Genomic DNA, 27482 nt, shown 5'->3' with positions numbered 1-27482 from the left:
AGGAGCTAAAACAACACAAGCCTATCTTTCTATTTTCTGGTCCGAGAGTTCAAAATGGCATCCTCATCAGGATTTACAGGACCTGTTCTCTCCTAGTTCCTGTATTTTTGAGATCAATTAAAATATCAAAATGCATTGACTTCCATTTCAAGTTGACCCCATGGTTGAACGTTCCTTGGGAACCAGCAGCAATATATTGTAATAGTTCTGCAATGAAAGTGTCCATGATAATCAACGCAATCACAGACCACTGATTGATTACCTCAGATCAATAAAGAAATTCACTGGTATAGTATAGGTATCGATAGAATAATTCATATAATGTATTAATGATCCTAATCTGGATATTTCAGTGCTACAGTGTTCTGGATTAAATCTCATTCCACAAGCTCAGCGTACAATTTAGGCTAACATATCGCAGCTGCCATCTTTATTATAAGACATAAACTTAAAGGCCCAATTTGTCCTTTTGTATTGTCTTACAGGATTCCAAACCACTTTTTTGCTGACTAGGTGAATCATTATTAATGATTCACCATGAAATACAAAAGCAATTTAACAACTACTCAATTTTATGTAATCTCTCCTAATGTACCAAAATGTCTAAAGATGCTGTAATAGGCGCATATCAAACAAAGTCTGAAAATATTTTATGCCAATCCATGGAAAACGATCTTCAAACAGATGTCCAGAGCTTTGATCAGGAGATACACATTTTGGAGCACCTTGTAATATGATACCATCTCACTGGATCCATACAGAAACATCTGGACAGCAAAGATACATCCACCAGGATGCACTCTATTTCCAAGTCATGTAATAACATAGAAAATATACTATTGCACAAAATTTTATTTCCCCTGCCATAAAGTAGTCACCATTAGTGTTGCCTGGAGCTCTTTACAGGAAGAGAAAGAGAAGCAAAGGAGAGTTCCTTAAGAGACACTGAGTGTCTGTGACTCACCTCCAGCGTTCCTGTTGCTTCTACAGCTGCATAGACCCCTGTTTGCTCCATTGGTAGCCTGAGCTCCAGATCGAAACCGATACAATCAGGAAGCCTTCAGGAGCATTTATTTCCCTCAGTGGCCTTTCAAATCCCAGTCTCCAGAAGCCCGCAGCCTGTGGGGGTCTTTCAGCCACTGAGCCCCTCGCTGGTCTGGTGGGTGGTCATCTTCCTGTAGGGGCTTCTCTTTCTCAACTGGGGTGGGGATGGTGTTCTTCCCGTTTCTGGTGCCCTGGTCTGGCCTGCTGCTCCCCGGAGTCTGCAACCCCTCATTGCTGCCGCCGCCAACACAGGCTCCGCCATTTTGAGTACATACCCTGCAGTTGCAGGATTTTAATTAAAATTAACAGGCCATTTAAAGCCTGTATAAGGATGTTGGCATATGGATCTGGTAGTAGAACTGTGAGGAGTAGTGCTGTGTCTCCGCTCCCGCTCTCCCAGGTCCGCATCAGCGGCAGTGCTGCCGTTCCAGCAGCTTTGGCAGTGGCGCCTTTTTAAAAAAAATTTATTGACTACATTCAGCATTCAACACCATCATCCCCTCAAAACTAATCACCAAACTCCAAGACCTGGACCTCAATATTTCACTGTGCAAGTGGATCCTGGATTTCCTCACTGCCAGACCCCAATCAGCGTGGATTGGCAAGAACATCTCCATAATGTCCGTCAGCACCAGAGCACCACGGAGTTACCACCCTGCTCTAACGCTTTACATCCATCTGAACTTCAACTTTCCAGATCCCTGCGCATCTCATCGACTCATTTTGGGGAAGATGAGAACAAATCACTGGCAGTTTGAAAAGGAAGTGGGAGGTTTGTATGGGTCAAATTGGAAAGGGAAACTTCATTATGAACACACTCTCTATAATATGTAACAGAAATTAAATATAGTTAGGCTTTCCACATCACTTCAATGAGTAAACAAAGTGGCCAAATTAGACCTTTCAGCCTCAATTAATTGAAATGTCACATTTTTCTTACACTAACAGCAACTGTGAACATATATTTATCTTTTATTCTGTATTGGTGTGCTGTGGTATATTCTAGTAAATTGTAGTTAGTGTAACTTATGTGGGCTGCAGCAAATAAGAAACTTTGTGCATCTGTACATTGTATATATATTTATGACAATAAACTCACACCATCATCATTTTTCATTATCAGTACTATCCCCATGAATGAGCTAACCCAACTACAGTAAAATTCAATCCTCCACTACTTTTGTGGTGTCTGACAGGCTGATATTCCAAACTGTAGAGTATTAACGCATCAACATATAGTTAATTTTTTTTTGGACGATTCACAACAATTTTTCTAATTAACTAGCTGAGTTTAAAGGGAGATTGCGAGTGGATCCCTGGTGTGTTTAAAATGAGCATGGGATTGAGGTCCCGGTGTATTTATAGGTTGTGGGGGAACATAGTGTCAGAGAGCGATTTCAGATTTACAAATGATGGAATTCTGGATTATTGGATTGTTACCGCAATCTCATTTCATTTCTTTCTTCATAGCCTTTAAAATTTTACTCTTGCAAGTTTCAGACCCATCCCCTTTTGAAAATTACTACAGAATATGTTTTCAACAGCTCCATTCCAAATTACACTACGCTCAGTAATCCGTGTAAGCAAACTAATTATACATCAGATCAATTGGTACATATCGTGAAAAACTTAGCTTCGTGTGCTATCCTGAAGACCCATTGCCTCTCCTATCTCAAGCTAGAAGACCCTCCATCTCTCCCTCAAGTCCATCTACGTCCCACGCTCACCTGAAGACCCTCCGCCTCTCCCTCGTTTGTCTACAAGTCCCACATTCACCTGAAGACCCTCCACTTCTCCTGCTTCCACCTGAAGACCCTCCACCTCTCCTGCTTCCACCTGAAGACCCTCCACCTCTCCTGCTTCCACCTGAAGACCCTCCACCTCTCCTGCTTCCACTGAAGACCCTCCGCCTCTCCCTCATCCATCTACGTCCCAGATCCACCTGAAGACCCTCCACCTCTCCTGGTTCCACCTGAAGACCCTCCGCCACTCCTGCTTCCACCTGAAGACCCTCCGCCACTCCTGCTTCCACCTGAAGACCCTCTGCCTCTCCCTTGTCTGTCTACGTCCCAGATCCACCTGAAGACCCTCCACCTCTCCTGGTTCCACCTGAAGACCCTCCGCCACTCCTGCTTCCACCTGAAGACCCTCTGCCTCTCCCTCGTCTGTCTACGTTCCACATTCACCTGAAGACCCTCCACCTCTCCTGGTTCCACCTGAAGACCCTCCACCACTCCTGCTTCCACCTGAAGACCCTCTGCCTCTCCCTCGTCTGTCTACGTCCCACATTCACCTGAAGATCCTCCACCTCTCCTGCTTCCACCTGAAGACCTCCACCTCTCCTGCTTCCACCTGAAGACCCTCCGCCTCTCCCTCATCCATCTACGTCCCACATCCACCTGAAGACCCTCCACCTCTCCTGGTTCCACCTGAAGACCCTCCGCCACTCCTGCTTCCACCTGAACACCCTCTGTTACTCCTGCATCCACCTGAAGACTCTCTTCCACTTATGCTTCTACCTGAAGACCCTCGACCTCTCCTGCTTCCACCTGAAGACCCTCCACCTCTCCCTCAAGTCCATCTATGTCCCACATCCACCTGAAGACCCTCCACCTCTCCTGCTTCCACCTGAAGATCCTCTGCCACTCCTGCATCCTCCTGAAGACTCTCTTCCACTTCTGCTTCCACCTGAAGACCACCTGCAATTCCTACCTCCACCTGAGGATTAGAGTTTGGAGATGTCTTCCTTACCCCAACCCTAATTTGGAAAGTTCCTGCCCCGCCCCCTCCTCATACCTGGTGAAGACCTCCTCCTGTTCTTTCTATTCTTCTCAGAGACTAAGTGGTTTCTGCCTAAAATAGTCAGTTGATCAAATTTCTATATTACCATCTAATTACATGGAATTACATGGAATTACATGGAATAAATGTCCCATTTATTAACTCTCTGAACTTTCCTTACCAGGTAAAATGTAATTTAGCTGTTTTTGCTCTATTTTGCATACAGAAAATGTAAACCAGTACACACTAGAACTATTTTTGATACCAAAATGGCAGTCGCTGAGAATGACCAGAGAAAAGTTGGAGAAAATAACAGAAGAACACTGGTGCAGAAAGATTTATTCTCCAGAGGAAAGGATGGAGAGATAAATTGTAATTATCTAAACCGGGTGCACCCATTTCCAAAGTTTAACATATTATTATAGAAAGAGCCCATTTCTTTGTCAATATCCAGCAACCTTGGAAGTGCTTGGTGCCTTAAATGGTGCCTTAACTGGAAGATGTTCTAAACCTAATTCTTCTATTTGGTGCCACAATTCACCAAATATGCCTTAAAAATACAAGAAGTGTATACAGAACTAAAGCACACAAATAAATCTATTTAATTTTGATTAATATACAGAATGTTTTTGCTGACTTGATTGGAGACTGGAGTGAAAGTAGCCTCCTGTTGTCAAAGGACAGCCAAAACAACACCTTACAACTTTTTCAAGACAATAAGGTTCATTGTACAATAAAAGAATATCAGAGGACTCTGGTGGGCTCATGAAGGCAAAACAAATGTGTCGATGTTTCAGATCGAGACCCTGGATCAGAACAGAGAGGGAACAAGACTGCCTTGGTAGGCCCATTACTTCTGCTTGCTCTTGCCCAACTCTACTCATTTTTTCATGCCAGGAATCTATCTGTCTCCCCTTGTTCAGAACCTTCCCACTTGCATCTGGACAACTATCATGTCCTTTGTTATGGGCTCAAAGGATCCCAAAACCCAGCAGCAATAGAAATTCACCAAGACAAATGGTTACTTAAACAAACCTTACTTTTAATTTTCTTTAAACATAAAAACAGGATCAAATTTTAACTTATTGCTATTAACTTATCTTAACCCCCCCCCCCTTCTAATTCTATGTAATGTGTACACAAGTTCAGAAAAGTTCTTAATTCACAGTCCAATCTCACTTCTCACTTCTCCAAGTTCACCAGTATCAGGCAATCCTTATACTGTGCACAGAATTTAACATTTATGAATTTCACCAGGCTTTGGTGCCTGAAATGGTTACCGCTCAGGAAGGTTCTTGTTGGTTTTCAGAGAGATTTGTTGCTCGTTGGACACACACAACTGATTCCTTCCGATCAACCACTTCAGTGTCTTGCCGAAGAAACTTGCCCAATCAGGGTTTTCCCAGATGATAACCACTTTCTTTCAGGTCACCACAGAGTTCCTTTTCTGTTTCCCTTATCTCAGGCAAAACACTATACAGCCAGTCCTCTCCTCTTGTATGGACCACAAGGGCTTTGAACAGGATGAACTAAGAACTCACAACCCATCTTTAAAATGGTTTTTTTTCCACATTTGCCAGCTTGTCCTGTTCTGGTACCAGCTGCTGCTGCTGAACTGTAGACTCTCTCTCACTCAGAGAAAACCACATGACCCTCTTAGAACAGCAAACTGCATTTAGACAGACTGCAGCTCCGGACCCAATCTTCTGAGTCTGTTCATCTGTTGCTTTCCAAAACAATAATGTATTACTCCACAGCATGTCCAATTAACACGTACTTGTGAAGTCCTTCAGCGATGCAGTTGCCATTGTCTTTACAAAGGCACTGGGAGTCTGGACTGTCTGGCTTGAGCAGAGCTCTGGCATTTTAAATAAGATCTGTGTTGTGGTATTTGTGTTTGCTTGTGACATACACTAAAAAAACCCCCGCACAATTTATCTCCTTTATATACAACATAAAATATAACATAATCCGTTACACCACCATTTCAATAATTTTCAATTCCTTTCCCACTACTGGCTCATTTTTAGTATGGATGGCCAGCCTCCGTACACCTTTAACCCTCATCAGAATGGTTTTAGAGGTTTTTCTTTTTTCTTCAAGATTCTTCATTGCCATTGTGATAGTAGATTCTGTCACCAATGTGTATATGTACAGATTGTAGTGCAGGATGACTGTGATTGGCTGAGAGTGTAGCCACACCTACTGGCAGGTCTTAAAGGGTTGCTCCTAGCCAGACCAGGTCATTCTGGACTGGTCGACCTACTTGTGATATGCTCCAGTCTTTTAGTTAATAAAAGCCTTGGTTTGGATCAACAAGTCTTTGGTTCTTTCGATGCGCTCTACAGCCATGTAATAAAAGAGAAATGTAATTTTACATGTAATTGCCTTTTTTCTGCCAAAGAGTCGCCATTTGTATTACCCAGCACTCCTTGGAGTAAGAAAAAGAGAAGCAAAAGGGAGTCCCTTCAGAGTCAGAGTGCCCATAGATTTGCCTCCAGCCCTCCTGCAGCCTCTGTAGCTGCACAGACCCCTGTTCTATCCATTAGCAACCCGAGCTCCAGATCCAAACCGCCAAGATGATTCGGGAAGCCTTCAGTGTCCGAGGCCCTTCGTGCCCTCAGCACCCTCTTGAATCCTGGTTCTGATACCTGCTTCCCATGAGCCAGTCTCCAGCAGCCTGTGTGAGTCATTCAGCCTCTGAGCCCCTCGCTGGTCCGCTGCCATGGTCACCGCCCTATAGGGTTGCTTCCTATGCATCTCATTTTCAGTGGATGGTGTTCTCCCTGTTTCTGGTGCCCTGCACCAGTTCGCTGCTCCCCTCGCGTCTTTGAAGGCACTGCCAACACAGGCACCGCCATGTTGGGCAGACACTGCAAATGCAGGATTTTAAAGGATTTTACCAGCCATTTAAAGTCTGTTCGGAGCTACCGCATTTGTTCCGGGCGATTGGACCCTATGGAGGAACACTGTGTTTCTACTCCCTGCCCTCCATGGGTCTGCACCAGCAGCGAGGAGTAGAGACAAAGCGCTTCTCCATAGGGTCCTAATGCCAGCAGCTCCGTACAGAGCAGTCTGGCTCCACACAGACTAGCAGCTCTGGCAGCGCCGCCATTCTTCCCTGTCAATTGCTCCACTTTCTATAGATCGAAGAGGCAGCCATGGCCAATTACAAGTGCCCAAGCTGGGCCTCTCTTTTTGTTGGAACAGTCCTTGCTCTGAACCTGTTCCAGCACACACCCCAACTCATGCACAAATGAAAGTCTAATCTTACCAAGACATCGAGCGCAAGTCAAAGACCCAAAATCTCAGATATAATAGGCATATTGTCAATTGACCCAAGACGTAAAACTCAACCTCTTCAGACAGAAGTACAATCATCTCCTTATCTAATACACTCACAGGTTCAAACCCCAACTCCTCAACTGCACATAGAGCCCGAGTCTCAAATAACAATCTCATTTGCATCCTCACTCTTTTCAAATGAAGATAATAGATTAATCTACTCCCCTATCATATAATACAACTGAATATCAACTCATAATCCTGCTGTTCTTAAAACTAAAGATGCCACCAATTTATAACTCTTTTGGTTTGCTCTCCATTCCACTCCCGATCATCGCAACACTTACCAACTAGCTCCTGAGGATTTTTTTTTTCCACATCAAGGGCCTCCTGAAAAAGAAATTGAGATTATGTATCTTAACCATCATAACATAAAGTCAATGTCTGCATCTCAATGCAGTACACAGGCATGTATAGGGTACACAATGCATATGTAGAATTTGAGGAATGCTGTATCGGTAACATTGTAAAAGGGCAGGAGCCAAGTCGCAAGCATGGACATGCTAAATCTAAGCTACAACTTCGGATAAGTGAAAGTTTCCTGGTTGGACAGTTGGGGTGGGAGGTGCTGTTGGGAAGAACTAGGGGCAGCTTGGGAGAGGTGCAAAGGCCATGGAGCTGCATCATTTGGGTTGTGTCAACATGACAGTGCTGGCATGATGAGATGATGCTGGAATGAACCACTTTGGAAAAGATCAGGGGCGCAACAGGAGAGTGGTTGGTTGGGTATGGGGAACGTGCCGGCAGGAGTGAGGTACAATGATTACGCAGTGGTTCTACAATAAGCTTGCTGTGAACAAAATGTGACGCGGGGCGCGTACTGGCCAGAGGAAGGCATAAAGAGCAAGAGGGTGAGTGGCCAAGAGCATGGGCAGAATCAGAGAAGAAAAAATGAGAGTAAGATTGTGAAGGAGTTGCCAGGGGCAACAGCATGAGAGAAACAGAGGTTACGAGGCTGAGAATGAAAGAGACGGAGATGAAGCACGTGAAAGGAACCAGCAACTGAGGAGATTCAGAGAATCACGGAGGAGTGAATGGGACGGTGAGGAGAATCATTACTCAGATCGTTAGAAGGACTTTGCTAGGTGAAATTAAATAGAAAGAAAGAGTGAGAGTGCAACATGACAGCCCTTTCCAGGTCTAGAGAGAATAAAAATGCACTTCCTGCAACGTGAATGTGAGGAAAGAAATTAACACTCTTTTTACCTTCTATATCTTAAAATGTTTGAATGAACAACTAAATCAACTCTGGGGTTCATCTCAGGGCTGTACTTCCACAGTGAGGTTTGATCCTCTTGGTTTAAGCTACGTTGTTAGAGCCATGTTGAAACTGCCCAGAGTTCTGAAACGTCACCATGAAAGTACAAGCAGCAGTGATTTGACAACACTGCAGTATAGGAGACCAAGTTCCAAAGCAGGTGTCAGGGGTGAACTGGGACTGGTGTCTCTGGCAGAGGAACTAGCTTTATAACACAGTGTGGCCCAGCAAGAATTATTTCATACAAGAGACATTTGTTAGAGATTCCATTTCTGCCTTCTCAGTCAAACCTTTCAGCAATTCACTCCAGTGTACGGTCTTTTTCTTTCTTGTATCAAACAGGCTATATCACTAAGATCTTAATTTACTGAGGAAAGATCAAGAGAATCTGACATATTGCATTCAGAATTTCCTTCCAAAGTTACTCAGCTCTACACTGTACTGCAAGGACATGATGGTATGAGATAGATAACAGTGATATTTATTTTCACGTTATCAACAAATGTATTAATGAAATACAGCCTGAAATTGGAATAATATTCATCGTTGGGTGTATGTTCGTCTGTAATGGATTTGTGTTAACCTGTATTTTAATGTAAACTATATTTCTTTTATAAAAATGTCTTATCAAAGTAAATTATAGTTATTGTATCTGCATTCTTAGTAAGTTAACTGTGGGTCGGTACAGAGTCACACAGCACATTTATAGAGAACCATTGCCTCTAGGGACTCTTCAAAGTTTTTACAAAGGCACTCGGAGCCAGACTGTCTCCAGTATTTTAAATTAGATCTGTTCTGAAGTGTTTGTATGTGACCTACACTAAAAAAAACTGCCACAATTTATCTCTTTTAAAACATATCTATATACAATACAAAATACCACACAATCTGTAACAGTGGAAGAAGATAACCACATTTGTTTAACCCTTGTCTGGCTTGTGACTTCATCGTGGAAGATGTTTAATCCTTGTCTGGGTTTGTGAATTAATTGTGGAAGAAAATAGCCACATTCGCTGTGCTTGAGCAGAGGGCAAATTTTTCGTGTGGAAAACATTTGTCAGTAAAGAGGCCTGAAGACAGATGTTTAAAAGCACTTATAATTATTTCTGAACTGAGAATTTAAGACCTTCAAGCAAGACTAAAATGATGTTGAACTTTTAAAGATTGACTTTTCAGAGTGGGACTTTGAATTATCACACTCACACATTTACATTTTACATTTGCGCATAGTGGGGTTAAGTTCAGAGATAAGTAAGAAATGTTGCTATTAATAGTTTAATTCCACACTCCAGCAGCTGACACCAGGACTGAATCCTGATCACTGGAGCTGAAGTAGTCTCTGGATGTGGCAATCCTTGACACAGCAAGATCGATAATCAATACAGATAAAGTAAGTCTGACACGGATGCCTCTGGGCAGTTGCTTAGAAAAGTTGCACGGTGGCACCGCTGCTTCAGCTCCAGTGATCAGGAATCAGTCCTGGTGTCGGCTGCTGGAGTGTGGAATTTGAAAACTTTCCCTTTGACAGTGTTGGTTTTATTGGGTGCCATAGTTTACTCACAAATCCCAAAGGTGTGCTGGATGATACATTAATTGACCACTGTAAATAGACTGCAATTGCAGGTGAGTGATTTGGCATGAACTGATTGCAAAGTGGTGAGAATAAATTGGTATGAGTGCAGAATTTGTGTAAATAGGGGCTCACAGTTTGACACCAACTCAAAGAACCTGTTTCCACTTTGAATACTTCACTCATCTATGACATGGTCATGGTATTGAAGATCATGGGGAGAAGGCAGGGGAGTGGGGCTGAATGGATCAGCTTATGATGGAAAGGTAGAGCATACTCAATGGGCCAAATGGCCTACTTCTACTCCTATATCTTATGGTTGACAGCTTTATAGCATTGGAATGTTAAGGTACAGAATCACCTTTAAAGTAACTTTAAAAATAAAGCTTGATGTCCTCAGCAGAATGAGTATTTAAACATTACACCAGCAGTTAAAAGCATTATATGTTGGCATCGAGCACAGTCGATTAATAAATCTGTTCAGAGAGAAATCTACTATTTAAGAGCTGTAAGCCTTGTTTCTCCTATAGTCCAAGTGTTCACAGACATGAATTGCTGAGCACTACTTGTAACAAGAATTTGGAGGCAACAGAATATATTCTGATCTGTTCATGCACATTAAACCAATGTCATCTCTTGGCAAATTCAACTGCTCAGTCCCATCCCCCAATCTTCTCCCAGCATCCTCTAGACCAGGGGTGGCCAACCTTTTAATTTCGACATACAGCAGGGTAACAGGCCATTTTGGCCCATGACTCCGTGCCGCCCAATTAACCTACACCCCCGGTACATACTTGTGGGCTGAAATGGCTTGTTACCGTGCTGTATGTCTGAATTAAAAATTAAAAGGTTGGCCATCCCTGCTACAGATGTCAGCGAAAACCATGGATTGAGTCGGTTTCCACTGCATCCCCATGGGTATATTCAGAGTTAAAATGCCAACACAGGTTCTTTTGCCAATCGCTTTAGATGCACACCATCTACTTATTAGCCCTGTGGCCAATATGAGCAATTTCTGTTTACTTGCTTTTTCTATATCCAATGTAATTTTGAATACCCCTTCCAAACCATGTCTTCATCTTTCTTATATTCATATGAATGAAATCTCTCATTTGCATCTATTGCACTTAATCTTTTCAACATCCACTCCAAGGCTTTCGTAACCTCACCTTGTGGAGAGCAAGATTCGATGTTACTTTCTTTGCAACTGGCCCAGTGTTTTATAGAGGTATCACACAACCACTCTGGTTTTGTTCTTAATATTTATTGTGCCCTAGATCATTTTAAATTGCCTTTTCATTCTGCCCTGCCAGAATAGATCAGCAAACATAGACATCCAGTTTTTTAAAAAATGTGTGTCCCCACTATAATTCCCTTCTGGAAGCCACATATTGCAGCTTTTTGCAGTGGAATATTGCTAAGGTAGCACCAGGAGCATCATCTGCTTCAAATTATCCCCATTGAAATAAAATCAAAAATTATAATTGATGCAATGAGCAGAGCAAGGATTTATAAATATGACACATATCCACCCATTTTACCGAACTCTATCTAGTCCATCACTATTCTCCTGAATATTTAACACATTTCAAGTTTTATTTGTCTTGGGAAATTTTGAAATGGTCAATAAACAGATAATCAGCTAAGCAGAGATTCCTGAGGGACAAAAATGCTCAAATCTTGCTCTGTCCAAAGAAGCAAGTTTAGTGTAGCACAATGCTGTTACAGCCCCAGTTGATTGGGACCGGGGTTCGAATCCCGTGCTGTCTGTTAGGAGTTTGTACGTGTCTCCCCATCTCCCCAATCTTGCATGGGTTTTCCCTGGGGGTGAGGTGGGGGGAGGGGTGCTCTGGTTTCATCCACCATCTGAAATGTACCAAGAGCTGTAGGTTAATTGGGTGGCATGGGCTCGTGGACCAAAATGGTCTGTAATCGTGCTGTGGGTCTAAATTTAAAAAACACATTCTAAACTGCTCAGCATGGCAGAGAATCTCAAAATAATTGTATGCCCTCACAACAAAACCTCTTCTTCTACAAGCTTCAGTTGTACTGACAAATGATCAATCTGGCTCTTTATCGAAGTCCAAATATTGTATGGATTACAATGCCATGTCCTAGAAGTTCTTCATGTTTAGAGAAAATAGAATGGAGGAGTGAAAATGTTTGGCAAAGTGAGCCAAAGGGCCTGTGTCAGTGCTATATGACTAGGAATTTGTCAAGAATAACTTCAACAAGCCTGTGCTAGTTTTCTTTAGTTTATTCATACTTGTTTGATTGACTACTAATTTTATTCTTTCGTATCAGTTCTAGCTGGACTGATGGCCTTATAGTTTCTAAGTTTAGCATTACTTTCTGCTTTCAATAAATGTGTAACATTTTTATCCTGCTGTCTTCTGGCATCACCCCTCCAGTTAAGGAAGACTGGATGATTAAGGTCATTAACATTGTGTTTTTTTAAACCCTTCTTGCATGGAACACACTGTCCTTGTGACAAAGCAGAAGCTCATCACAAGTGGGCAATATCATGTTCGATACGTGACGTGGGTCAAAGATTTAAGATTACGGCAGAAGCCAAGCATCGTGCGCATGACAATCAAACACAAAATGCTGGAAAATCTCAGCAAGTCAATTATCTGCAGAGAAAAAACAGAAGGGTCCTGGATCGTTCCACAGATGTTGCCTGATTTGTTGAATTTTTCTTGCATTTTGAGTTTTTAAGATTCAGATTTGTACTAGCTCACGGTCTGTCATTGATTAGGAATTTGGTAGATTTTGATTAATCCTTACTCCACAAATTTCCGTTGAACAAATTTAAAGTTAGCCTCTAGGCTTCTGTCAATCAACTGCCCCTTTCTGCAGCCTGGGTTACTTCTTCCTTAATTCGCCAGTGACTGGAGGCTTGATGAAGGAATACAATAACATTAACGGAATTTACACTTTCACTAAAGAATTATGGTTTTAATTTTCAACTCCTGCATTCCATAAAATGGTGAACACTTAAAAAAAAACACAACTGAAGCAATAAAAACTGAAGCAAGAGCTGGAAATCCAGAACAAAAATAGAATGGTGAAAGGTCTCAATGGGTCCAGCAGTATGAATTGTGAGAGGTGCAAAGTCCATTTTTGGTTCAAGAGTCCTTCCTCAGAACGAGATGGAGGAACGCCACTTTAAACTGCAGGGGTCCTGGCTTTTGACTGTATTCTCTGCAGCAGGTTCAGCTCGAGCTGCTCTGTGCAAAAACCAACTACTCACTTGCAACCGCTCCCACCCAAAGCATTTGTGGCATTTTCATAGACACAGCTGCAGGTAATAAGTCTGTTTCAGCTTGTTTAGATGCTGTGCAAGGAAAGACTCACAGGATGTGTGTGATCATTGCACTGAAACACACTAGAGCTAAATACATCTTAAATGGTCAATAACAGACCGATACAGACACTACCACAAACTAAAGGAGACTACGTACGGCTACTCTCATTGAATACAGGACTGAAATGAGAACAAATTGGATGACACAATGAGCAGCCCACAGCCATTCTCACTGAATAAAGGGCAGTTCTGTGCCAGTCCAGTCACTTATGAAGTGTAGAGTAAAACAAGAAACTGCAGAAGCTGGGATCTCCAGGAAACAACAGGAAGCTGGAAAGATTCAGCAGGTCATGGAAAGAAAGGGACAGCCAACATTTTTGGTTGGGAGCTTTTATTTTCCTAAAGGCGGAATGGGAGATATCAAGCATAAAAGGGGAGGGGGGAGGTAGAGGAGGGGCCAATATTTCCTCTTCTAACAGTCTTGAAAAGGGTCCTGATCTGAAATGCTGACTGTTCACTTCTCTCCATGGATGCTGCCTGACCTGTCGAGTCCCCCCCATGTAGTCTCTCTCTCATCAATTTCTCCCTTACTAATTGCAGCAGAGGGCAATATGCAAAGCACAGTCACTCTAACAGAGATGTACTGAGGAACAGCAAGAACGAAAGAGCATTTATTTTGTTATCCATGGACAGAGGCTGGAAATATGCTTTTAAAACAATCTGGCCAATATGAGAGACAGCAATGGAACCTGGCTAGCATGACAGTAAAGGAATTCAGGGAGTTGGGAAGTGGGGAGGGAAGTGAATGCCATTGAAATGCAGTGTAGGATTGAGGGGCAGTGTGGTCTGATCCCGATTCTACTTCATGTAGTAACATGTCTAGCAATGAAGCAAATTGATCCATTTTTATCGCATTAAAATCCATATGATATAATCTATCCTGTCAATAGAAATGTCCCTATCTTGACGTTCTCCTCAACCCACGCCCCCAAATCTCTCCCTTTCCCTCTCTTTCTGTGTCCCTTTTGCTCCAATTCCACAACCCCTTCTTCTCCTATCAGAGAGCCACCCTTGACCCTCTCCCCTGATTACTTCAGCTTTTTTCTCTTCGACACTCCCACCTGTAATCTCTTCCATGTTAGCTTGGGTTCCTCCTCCTGCCCTTTCCTCTGACCTCTCCCCCCTCCCTCACCCCTACCCCCACCATTTTATTCAGGCACCGGGCTGTTTTGCTTATACCTGACAAAGGACTCAGGCCCGAAACATTGGTTATCTTTTACTCCCCGAGGATGCTGAGTTTCTCCAGCACATTGGGGTATTGCACTTGACCCCCAGCATCTCCAGACTTTCTTCTTTATCTTGAGGATAACTGGTTTGGATTCCCACACATTGGATCCTCAATTTCCCATCTCCCTGAAGTTAACAAATCACAGGCTGGCAAAGCCTGTAATTAAAAAAAAGCTGGGCACAGTCACCTATCTAATTGTTTCCAGTGCACGATAGGTATCTCTGAGGTCAGCCCAATAATTCCATCACATGCAGACTATAGCATATCATTCACAAATGTTATATCAGATAATTCAAAATGTACTAGGGGTGTAGGTTAATGGAGTGTAAATTTGACCACCGCCAGTGGGCTGATAACGCCTCAAACCGTGCATCTTGGCGCCTCACAGTTTGGCGGGCAGCAACCTCCTTTGAAGAAGACCGCAGAGCCCACCTCACTGACAAAAGGCAAAGGAGGAAAAACCCAACACCCAACCCCAACCAACCAATTTTCCCCTGCAACCGCTGCAACCGTGTCTGCCTGTCCCGCATCGGACTTGTCAGCCACAAACGAGCCTGCAGCTGACGTGGACTTTTTACCCTCTCCATAAATCTTCGTCCGCGAAGCCAAGCCAAAGAAGAAAAAAAAATTTGGCAGCATGGAATCGCGGGTCGAAATGGCCTGTTACCGTGCTGTATGTATGTATGTACAACTTTGATGACACTGCACTAGATGTCCAAGTATGGTACAATAACAATGTACAGTGTGGGAGGTCCATTGTTGAACACAACATGAAGCTTTTGTCATCTTATGTCCATTAGCTCAGCAGTTAGAGCACTGGTCTTCTAAACCCAGGGGTTGTGAGTTCGCTCTACACTGGGTCCTCATTTCTGTGAGAGGCACTGGATAAAGTGGCGACTCTCCACCTTCCTTACATGCTAAAGAATTTCACGCATGTTACATTCTAAAAGTACTGTTACTTGACAATAATGGAACCTTTACCATTATCGAAAAAGGATTTGGCTGCATTAGGAATGCTTCATGGTGAAGTAACATTGACAGCCATAGTGAAATTGGAAAAGTTGTGCCTGGTCCAGAGACAAGGAGGTGCTGGAGCCACTCCATGAGGTCCCTGGAGTTTCCCCATGATGTGCCGGAGCTACCCACTGAGGTGCTGGAACAGCCCTCCGATAAGTTCTGGCAGCACTGCCTGCGAGAAATGATCGGCGGGCAAAAGGCAAGTTAAAGGGGAAGAATGGTTGAGGATTTATAATAGTTCACAAGGAAACTAACATATCAGGATATTTCACCACTGCTTGAATCATTTGGTGAAGGAAGGAAATCACTGCTTTTTGAAGAAAATCAACAGGCTAAAGGTGTGGAAATAGCACAATGAAATTAATTGCTAGATTGATAAAATTATGGAAATTCAGCCGGTAAACGTAATTGTATTTCCTTATGTGGAGAGTATATACTAATCGCTCCAATTTCAACCTCAGCATGTTTCTGCTCCTTGGCTCAGATAATGATTCATCAGGTGAAGTCTTAGCTCATTCAGCACTGTACAATGATGCAGCAATTTGCTAAAATCCCATCAGTGCTACAGGCTGAACCATTTAAATGTCTGAAATAAAGCAATATGCCACATGGTCGTGTGTGAAAGTGAGACAATTTTGGCAAGAAATCGCAGAAAAATTAACCAGGATAAGAGGAGTGGCCTTCACGGGGGACCTGGAGCTATATCTATTAGATAATTTCATGGAAATAAATGACAAATGGACCAAATATCAAATCTCATTTATCAAAATAGCACTGGTGGTAGCAAAAAAAAAAATCATGATCATTTGGGCCAGAAAATGTTTTGCAAACGAGACTCTTGGAGTTTGCCAAGGTGGAATAATGGAAGAATTCAGCCACTGAAGTTGGAATTTGAGGGCCAAACCCATCGGGACCATTGCTTGAAGAGGGCGCACAAAATCAGTGACCCGGTGCGGACTCGAAAGGCCAAGATCGCTCCGTAAATGGTTATATGGTTAATATTATTGAGCAGATTAGGAACTTAAGCACATGCAGAATTGGAGGCAAGTGAAGCTGCGCATTGGGTACCTGCCACCGAAACATTCAACTTCATCACTCAACTTGGTGTAATTAAAAAAATTACTGGCCTTTTTTTTCATCCAGCAGATCGAAACTTGCAGTCTCTTCACAAGCGTTTTGATGTGCTTGTGTCAAATAGCAACTTTTCACCCTGTGACGGTTACACTCAGATCAATTGGGTGAGGACTCGTGGGGAGAGGAGGCACAGCACTTCTTTGCAGGGTTCTATTATCTAATCCAACTACCAACAACTCCATTCAGGGTTTAAACTGCCCATTAAATGAGCCGATGATGTTTTATTTTAAAATCCAGTCGATTCTGGGCCCAAGAGGTCAGCATCTGTGTTCAGCAGTGGCCTTGAGGGGAAGCAGAGGACTGGTGCAAGGCTGTTTCAGAAGAAGCAGAAGATGTCACCCTACTGGACCAGTGAGTGGCTCTGCACTGAAGAGCACACAGGGGCTGTTGGCGACTCGAGGCAAACTGCAGGTGACCCGGTCAAAAGACTCAAATTAGGCTACGACTGCTGGAGACTGGCTGGAGCCTGGCTGAAGGGGTACCAGGCATCAGAACCAGGATGCAAGAGGGTGCCGAGGGCTTCCTGATCAGGTCGGAGTTTAGATCTGGTGTTCAGGTTGCCAATGGTTTGGACTGAAGTCTGTGTTCTGAAAAAGGCTATGGGAGCACTGGAAGCAAATCTATAGACACTCAGTGACTCTGGAGGGACTCTCTTTCGCTTGTCTTTCACTGTCTTTCTGTGGATGGCAAATCTTTGTCTGCCTTATGGCAGACTCAATGCAATTTTGTGTAATATTACATCTGTTTTATTACATAACATTAAAAGAATCTTGGAATCAGAGCCAAGTTTGTAGTTGAGAAACAGTGTACTGCACTGTTGTATATTCACTGCCAAGCTCTTCCTTATCCAGTCTTACAGACTGTAGCAGTCATGCAAATGCTGTGTAAGTGTAAGGAATGGTGAGAGATGATGGCAGAGAAAGGAGGTAGTGTGGTCATGGAATAGCGACTTATCCGTGCAAACAAGACCATAATCTCAAAAGGCTGTTGCTTATCCAGTTCCAGGATTAGGGACGGCATGGAGAGACAGGCACTTGGAAATGGCGGAGAAGAATCCAGTTATCAGTGTCCACTTTGAAGCTTAAGATGCAAGCAGATTGTGGAATCTCTTGTGCCTTCAGGGAATGCTTTCAAGAAGCAATGTTCTGCTGAGTGCACTGGGGTTGAAATTAAATTGCAGAATCGTATCTGTAATGATGTCTACAACTAGGTCATTATTCAGGCTACATATATCAAAGATTTTTAATGTGTACTTCAAAGTATGGTAAGAGAGATGGAGATTTTAATTCATGGAGTCTAGCACTAATAGAGGAGAGAGTGGAAGCTGATGGATTGAAAGACATTTAAACCAGTTATCATGCGATCTAAGACCAATGACCAAGGCAGATCTATACAGCGAACATGGGCAGTACTAAGTCAAGTTTAATGCCATCTGATTGTGCAAGTACGACCTGACAAAATAGCACTTATTGGGTTGTACTAAGGGACAATCAATGCCCAGAAGAACTTGTTGGTAGCGGTGTTGGTGGAGGTATAAGATAACAAGCACCGAACCGTATGTCCCCAACCCCATTAGTAACTGCACAAGATGAGAGGGGCTTAATTAAGGAGTCTGTAGCGAAAATAATAAAATCATTTGGCAAGGTTTGAGCAGTGGGCCCTGGTTCTTCATCTCATACAGAACACTCATGCTCAGAGCAGATGGGATGACAAGTTCACAAAATGCAGACAGGCCATTTTTCTGGAGTAATATATAATCGAATCAATCAGAGTACACAATTTTAAATCATATCCTTCATGAGGTCAGAGTTAGTTGGTGATCCCACAGTAAAGGATCCTACAGGGAAAAGTAAAGACAATATGACAGAATTTTAAGCATGTTACGCATTGAAGTCGTCACTTTTAGTTATCATTCATACCATGCATGCATGGTAAAGACGATAGCGTTTTTCCTGGACCATGGAGCCTATTTACATAAATAGGTTAAACACATAAAATATTAATTAAGTTGTTTACTGTAAGAGTCCCCAGTACCAAGATACTCTATGCACATATGTTCTGGGAGTTCGGAGCCTGATGGCCTGGGAGGGAATAAAGCTGTTGCCCAATCTAGACTTATGGGCCCTAGTGCTGCAGTACCTCCTACCAGATGGCAGAACAGTTTACATGAGGGGTGTGTGGACTCCTTCACGTTTATTGCCTTTCGCCTTCATAGAGTGTTGTAGATGTCCTTCATGGTACGAAGAAAGCCCCCAATCATCTTTTCCGCTGACTTCGGTATCCTCTGAGATGGTACAGCTTCCAAACCAGGTGGTGATGCAGTGGCACAGGATGCTCTCGATACATCCTCTGTAGAATGTAGTGAGGATGGGGCTGGGAGATGAACTTTCCTCAGCCTTCGCAGGAAGTAGAGGCGCTGCTGGGCCTTCTTGGTTATGGAGCTGGCGTTAAGAAACAAGGCAAAATTCTCCATCAAGTGCACTCCAAGGAACTTGATACTCTTGATGACATATGGGTCCTTTTGAAGTCGACAACCATCTCTTTTGATTTTTGTAACATTGTTGGCTCTGTACCAGTCCATTGGTGACTGCACCTCATCTCTGTATTCTGACTCGTCATTCTTACTGATGTTATGGTCGTGTGGTCAGTGAATTTGATGATGTGGTTCACGCTGTGTTTAACTGCACAGTCGTGGGTCAGCAGAGTGAACAACACTGGGGGCCCCTGCGCTCAGTGTGATGGTCTTGGAGATGCTGCTATCGATCCGAACCGCCTGAAGTCTCTCCGATAGGAAGTCGAGAATCCAATTCCCGAGGGAGGTGTTTAGTCCCAGCAGGTTCAGGTACGGTGATGCAATTGTGCTGAATGCCGAGCTGAAGTCAATAAACAGCATTCAAACATATGTCTTTGTTTTCCAGGTGGGTGAGGGCTAGATGGAGGACAATAGCAATGGCATAGTCCATGGAGCAGTTGGGTCTGTATGTGAACTGCAGGGGGTCTAGTGTGGGGGGGGGGGGGGCAGCAGGAGCTTGATGTGCCTCATGACAAGCCGCTCGAAGCACTTCATGATGATGGGTGTGAGTGAGACGGGACGCAGATGACTTCTTTGGCACGGGGACAAAGGAGGCGGCTTCGAAGCACCTTGGGACCATGGCGCTTCTCAGGAAGATGTTAAATAGGTCAGTGAGAACATCTGCCAGCTGAGCCACACATCCCCCCAGCTTTCAGCAGTTGACCTTACCTAGCTCACTCCTCACGTCAGCCACTAGAGTCTAGTCAGAACTAGAGTTGAGCTTCAAGCTAATATTGTAGATGTGAAGGAATATTGTGAAATTAACTGGGTTGCTGGTAGGGAAATACTTTATAATTCTCAACAAATTTATTTTCAATTCAGAAATAAAACCTTTCTGAAAAGTGTAATTAAATTAGATTAAGGTTTACAATTTTCCAAGACATAATGAATTAGAAGATGAAGGAAGTTTTAGAATCCAATAAAGAATGATGACAAATATTGATAGAGGACAACACGAATTTGTAAGGGACCTTCAAAAGGTTAGTAAAAATAGAAAACATGGCCCAACAGAGGCAGCAGAAATTAACAAGGAAATGAATGCAGTATTATTACATATACTGTGACAGATTATGTTATATTTTATAATGTACATATTTTGTACAAATATGTATAAAACAGTTATGTTTTAAAGGAGATAAATTGAGGCAAGTTTTTTTTTAAAATTAGGTCACAAACACTTCACAACACAGATCTCATTTAAAATGCCAGAGTCCAGGCTCCAAATGCCTTTGCAAAAACTTTGAAGACTGCCTAAAGAGACTTCACTAGTACGTGTTAATTGGACATGCTGTGGAGTAATGGATTATTGTTTTGGAAAGCATCAGATGAATAGACTCAGAAGATTGGGTCCGGTGCCACAGTCTGTCTGAGTGCAGTTTGCTGTTCTAAGAGGGTCATGTGGTTTTCTCTGAGAGAGAGAGAGAGAGAGAGAGAGAGAGAGAGAGAGAGAAGGTTCTACAGTTCAGCAGCAGCAGCTGGGACTGGAACAGGACAAGCCGGCAAATGAGGAAAAAACCCATTTTGGAAGATGAGTTATGAGTTCTTAGTTCAGCCTATTCAAAGCCCTTGTGGTCCATACAAGAGGAGATGGCTGGCTGTGTGGTGTTTCACCTAAGATAAGGGAAAAAGGAAAGGAACCGCAATGACCTGAAAGAAAGAGGTCATCATCTGGAAAACCCTGATAGTGCAAGTTTCTTCGTCAAGACACTGAAGTGGTTGATCGGAAGGAATGAGTTGTGGGTGTCCAACGAGCAACACATCTCTGAAAACCAACAAGAATCTTCCTGAGCGGTAACCATTTACCTTTCAAGCACCAAAGCCTGGTGAAATTCATAAATGTTAAATTCTGTGCACAGTATAAGAATTGCCTGATACTGGTGAAGTTGGAGGAGTGAGGTGAGATTGGACTATGAATCAAAGAACTTTTCTAAACTTACACATACATTACATACACGTGCACTTAGAATTAGAAGGGGGTTAGGTTAATAGTATTAAGTTAGAGTTTGATCCTGTTTTCATGTTTAAAGATAATTAAAAGCAACTTTTGTTGAAGTAACCATTTGTCTTGGTGAATTTCTATTGCTGCTGGGTTTTGGGGTCCTCTGGGCTCATAAACAATACACCTGTTTTTGCTGCAGATGACACATGAAACCACAGTGGGGAACCAAGGATCTAAAGAGTGATTATTAATAAGGAAAAAATACTGCCAGAATTAGGGATAAATGAGAACAAGAGTCTCAGGGTAAGTTTTGATCATTTAGGACTGCAATGAGGAAGATTAATTTTGTTATTGACTGTGAAACCTTAGAGCACTCTACCCCAGAGGACTACAGTTGCACAGTTCTTATTTTACAATGTTTTTTTCCCCATTCTTACAGACCTGGCCATTACTGCTAAGGCCAGCATTTACTGCTCATCCATAATTAACTAACTGGGGTGACTTGCTCATTCGTGAGACTGGAATATGGGCTGTTGTGACAATCCTATGGTTTTGTGGCCATCATTATTGGAGATAAAATCAGAAAATGTTGGAAAAACTCATTAGGTCAAGCAGCATCGAGTGGTGAGAGAAGCACAATTTACCGCTCCAGGATCTGCTTTGAGAATTGGGAAAGGGAGAACCAATTTGGTCTTATCCTAATGGAGATTATTTCATTTGCTTTTTGTCTTTCTTGGTTCTGATAAAGGATCTTTTATATTTCCATCATTTGCAGTTTTTTTTAAAAGAAAATAATTATTTAGTGGGAGGACCAGAGCTTCAAATTCTGGATTGTTTGTCCAAGCCTTTGGATCACTAGTTCTTTAATTTATCCACCACAAATACTGTTAAAACATATTCAAATCTGATGAATATGGGTATCAACCACATAGGTCGATTTCAGTCACTCTTGTAAAATGCCACGCATGCTTCACTGTTTCCAGTGAGGGAAGGTCGATGCTGCAAAAGAGGTGGGTGTAGAGATGAGGGGGCAGTTGAGACCACTACTCTTCCCAATCTACGTAAATGATTTAGATGAACGAATAGTTTGTGGGTGATATGGACATGCTTTCACTGCCTTTGAGCTCACTCCAGGGCCCAGCTAATTTCACTTTCTTCTACAATTTCCAGTATCACCCAATGTGTTGGAGGTAGGGCACAACAAAATACTCTGCCACAGTAAACAGAATGTTTTGTGCAGAAAAGTCAATTTGCATGGTAAACAGCCTGCTTTAAGAAAGGGAAAGGGGGACACTGTAACTTCTCAAGAAAGTGGCAGGTAAAATCGTGTCCATAAAAGCAATCTTAGTCAGTGTGATTGACAGAGGGACATACCATGGCCAGCTCAGACTAATTATGTAGGGTTTTATTTTGGATCAAGTATTGGTTCCCAGGACACCATGGACTCTAATGCCCAATAAGTGCTTGACAGTCACTCATGTTAAGAACAAGCTTGTTCAAGTACCTGGAGCAAATTTAAGTTAGAAATCTCAATCTTTAATGGTAGCTGGGAGGAAAGAAAGCAAAAACGCCAGAGATTGTCAGGCCTGGTCAGTACTTGGGGAGACAAGTGCTGCAAGTTTCTGTGAGAGGCGCTGGACAAAGTGGCAACTCTCTGTCTGCCTTATGGTAGACAAAAGTTAAAGAATTTCATCTATGTATATTCTAAATGTAGTATTATGTGACAATATTGGAACCTTTAAGTAATGGTGAACAAATTCTTAGTTTGACATTAAAACCAGTGTATTTGAAGAAATATCAAAGAATGGTCATGTTAAAGATTAGAATGCAACTCCATCCAGGGGATTACAGTTATTGTCCACCAACTGGAGATCAATACTGCCACCTGTCGGAATAGAAGGACACAGTACCCAGAATCTGTGCCTCAAAAAAAGGGAAGATTTGTGTGTGACATACAGACAGGGCTTGCTTTATCTGGCTGAAAGGATTCTAGCAGACTCTTTAAAGTACCTAATAGGAAGATCACTTGATCTTCAATTAGCAAGGTCAGCAGCAAAGTTGCATATGTACAGACAGATGATAATAAACTTGAATTTAAAACCAATGTGGATACCGTGACAATAGAATCTTGGGCTAGTGCCTCAAGGGCAGATGCTATCTTGGAAAGGCTGGAGAGCAGCTAGCATCCCGGAAGTCAAAACAATTAAAATGGGGAAAATGGTCACACATTGATATCCAAATCAACCATTTTCTCATTTAAATGAGAAATCCCCATTATCTGGAATTGAGGAAATAAATAAACATTCAAGTAAGTAGGACTGGGCGGATGGAACCTGTGGGGGAAGTCCAGAGACTTCGTTGGACTTGCGCAGATTATCTCCGCTGAACTAGCAATCCCCCTCAATGCGCGCGCACATTCTTTTCGCTGTACCACCTGCATGAATGCGAGTCGGGTTGTCAGCACAAAGAAGGTGCACCAAGGGCCTGACCGGGACATTCGTGTGGAGGTGAGCCAGGTTGTTAGTGCGAGGAAGGCGCACTGAGGGCCTGACTGGGTCACTAGTGTGGAGGTGAGTCGGGTTGTCAGCTCGAGGAAGGCAGTAGAGTGTGCCTAGAGCTTGACTGGGACACGAGCTGGAGCTGGCTGCATGGGGATAGGATATGGAGGGAAAGGAGGAAGATAGCGGCTGGGTTGAGACATCGCTGTCAAGGTTTGGATTTTAGACCTGGTGTTTTAGACAATCCCTGATTTTGAGGCAACACTTTTAAGTTTCAAGGATTGTCCTATACATCGCCATATATTCTTTCTTTAGCTTGGCTTCGCGGACGAAGATTTATGGAGGGGTAATGTCCACGTCAGCTGCAGGCTTGTTTGTGGCTGAAACATTCATTGGAGCGACTTCATCTTCAACATCGAAGTACCTAATAGGAAGATCTGTTGGATTTCTTTGAGGAAATAACGAGAAGGACAAAGGAGGGTCAGTGGATGTTTACCTGGGTTTTCAGAAAGCATCTGACAAGGTGCCGCACACAAGGCTGCTAAATAAGATAGGAGGCCATGATATTATAGGAAGGTACTGCACGGATAGAATATTGGCTGACTGGTAGAGGACAAAGAGTGGGAATAAAGGGGGGCAATTCTGGCTGGCAGCCAGTGCTTAGAGGTGGAGGAAGAGGGAGGCTGTTGCCAGTGAGGGGAGGTCGATGCTGCAAAAGGGGTGGGTGTAGAGATGAGGGGGCAGTTGAGTCCACTACTCTTCACAATCTACGTAAATGATTTAGATGGAATAGTTTGTGGATGAGATGGATATAGCTGAGTGACTTGGAGAGGTTAGAAGAATGGACAAAGAAGTGGCAAATGGAATAAAGTGTAGGGAAGTGTGTGGTCATGCACTCTGGTAGAGCAAAATCCCCAGTGCCCAGAATTCAAGCAACCAGCAAAAAAAAATCAAGGAAATAAATAAAATATATAATTTAAGATAAATAACAATAAATATAAGTTTAAAATTGTAAATGCTTTCTGAAGCAACACACAACTGCTTGAAGATGGGAGCAAATATTCAGCTAGCAGAATGCTCTGGCCGTGCCCTGCTCAAAGGAGCTGTTTGAATAAAGTTGTATTTGAATAAAATGGTGCCACCCAGGATGAAGAGCTGACAGAGGCCGCTCACTGCTGGGGCGAATCTCCTAAAGTGTCTCTCTATCCCTGCCAGAGTCTTTATCTTTATTAGTATATTCTTTTTTTCTTTGGCTTGGCTTCGCGGACGAAGATTTATGGAGGGGGTAAAAAGTCCACGTCAGCTGCAGGCTCGTTTGTGGCTGACCAGTCCGATGCGGGACAGGCAGACACGATTGCAGCGGTTGCAAGGGAAAATTGGTTGGTTGGGGTTGGGTGTTGGGTTTTTCCTCCTTTGCCTTTTGTCAGTGAGGTGGGCTCTGCGGTCTTCTTCAAAGGAGGCTGCTGCCCGCCAAACTGTGAGGCGCCAAGATGCACGGTTTGAGGCGTTATCAGCCCACTGGCGGTGGTCAATGTGGCAGGCACCAAGAGATTTCTTTAGGCAGTCCTTGTACCTTTTCTTTGGTGCACCTCTGTCACGGTGGCCAGTGGAGAGCTCGCCATATAATACGATCTTGGGAAGGCGATGGTCCTCCATTCTGGAGACGTGACCCATCCAGCACAGCTGGATCTTCAGCAGCGTGGACTCGATGCTGTCGACCTCTGCCATCTCGAGTACCTCGACGTTAGGGGTGTGAGCGCTCCAATGGATGTTGAGGATGGAGCGGAGACAACGCTGGTGGAAGCGTTCTAGGAGCCGTAGGTGGTGCCGGTAGAGGACCCATGATTCGGAGCCGAACAGGAGTGTGGGTATGACAACGGCTCTGTATACGCTTATCTTTGTGAGGTTTTTCAGTTGGTTGTTTTTCCAGACTCTTTTGTGTAGTCTTCCAAAGGCGCTATTTGCCTTGGCGAGTCTGTTGTCTATCTCATTGTCGATCCTTGCATCTGATATAGTTCAGTATATTAGCAAGGCTTTATTTGTAAACTGGGTGGGGGAGGGGGGTTAATTATGATGGCGACACAGTTAGTGCAAAGTGGTTACAATCGAATTTAAATGTTGTAAATAACAAGAATTTCCTGATCAAAGTGAACTTAAGGACTACAATACTGATTTTATTTTTCCCAATTACTTTACATTTTGCACTGCCTCATGTCTTTTAAACTGTTTTATTTTTAGTGCGTCTTAGACAACTGCAATCCAGCATCTGCAATCCCCGAAGGTGCCAAATACTGGGAATTTTTCTGTATAAGTCAACTGTTTTCTAAATAGGGATACAATTCAGAAAGCTGAGGCCCAAAGGGACTTGGGAGTCCGAGTGCAGGATTCCCTAAAGATTAACTTGCAAGTTGACTCGATAGTAAGGAACACAAGTATAATGGGAGCATTAATTTCAAGAGAACTAGACAAAGATGTAATGTTGAGGCTCTACAAGCCATTGGTCAGACCACATTTGGAGTACTGCAAGCAGTTTTTGGCCCCTTATCCAAGGAAGGATGTGCCTCTTTTTGGAGAGGGTCCAGAGGAGGTTTATGAGAATGATCCTGGAGATGAGTGGGTTAACAGATGAGGAGCACTCAGCGCTTGCACTTGCTTAGTTTAGAAGGACGAGAGGCATCTCACTGAAAACATTCTGAACAATGAAAGGGCTGGATAAAGTGGACCTGCAGAGGATGTTCCCAGCTGTGAAAGAGTGTAGGCCTCAGATGAAAGGACGTCTCTTTAGAACAGTAATGAGGAGAAATTTCTTCAGTAGGTGATGAATCTGAAATTTACTGCCAGAGATAGCTGAGGAGGCCATCATTGAGTATGATTAAAGCAGAGATTGATAGGTTCTTGATTAGTAAATGCACAATGGGTTTGGAGAGAAGTCAAAAGAGTGGAGTTGAAAGGAAAGTATTTCACCCATGATTTGAATGGTGGAGAAGACTCAACTCTTTCGGGCTGATGGTGATGGAAGGTCAACTGCTGTGAGTATACTCACTCACTGTTCACTTAGTGTTCTACTCTACTCAACTCCAAATCTAAGAAAATGAGTTTGAAGTAACTATGTTTGACATCAAGGTATCATTTGTTTTGTGGTTGGGTGGTGCCAGAACAACAATCTTGCTCTCAATGTCAGCAAGACCAAGGAGCTTGACTTGAGAGCCAAGGGACTACGTATATCCCTTCATTGATGGGACAGCAATAAAGGGTCAGTACCTTCAAGGGGTCCACAAATCGGGAAACCTCCCCTGGGCCATCACATAGAGGCAACTGTGATGAAGGCACACCAACGCCTCTACTTTCTAAGGAGTTTGAGGAGATTCAGTCTGTTCTTTAATACTCTTGTCAAATTTCTACATGTGCACTGTGGAAAACTGACTAGGTGGTTCATGGTCTGGTTTTGAATCTTGAGTGCCCAGGAACACCGAAGGCTGCAGAAAGTGGCAAATCTAGGCAAGACCACCATGGGCACTGACATACCATCCATTGGACATCTTTCTATGAAGTCCAGAACCTCAAGGTTCAAAACAGCTTTTAATCCAATACTCTTGAAACTCCCCTTGTTGCACTGATCATAAACTGCTCTGGAACCACAAAAAGACCTGCCTGCAGTGTTGAAATGCTACTACTCTTTTAAAATTGCACTACTTCTTCTTTTCGTACAGTGATTTGATGTAATACTAT

General features: G+C 43.1%; 1 protein-coding gene across 1 annotated transcript in view; it reads right to left on the bottom strand.

Annotated features, from left to right (window-relative positions):
- sap30bp (SAP30 binding protein) overlaps positions 1-27482 on the bottom strand; it is a 113388-nt gene that overhangs the window by 43959 nt on the left and 41947 nt on the right. Inside the window, exon 4 of the mRNA XM_069929325.1 lies at positions 7458-7500. Within this exon, the coding sequence (XP_069785426.1) occupies positions 7458-7500 (43 nt within the window). The remainder of the gene's footprint in view (positions 1-7457; positions 7501-27482) is intronic.

This window comes from Narcine bancroftii, chromosome 3 (assembly GCF_036971445.1).
Source record: "Narcine bancroftii isolate sNarBan1 chromosome 3, sNarBan1.hap1, whole genome shotgun sequence".
NCBI lineage: Eukaryota > Metazoa > Chordata > Chondrichthyes > Torpediniformes > Narcinidae > Narcine > Narcine bancroftii.
This window is presented reverse-complemented; position numbering and strand designations above follow the sequence as displayed.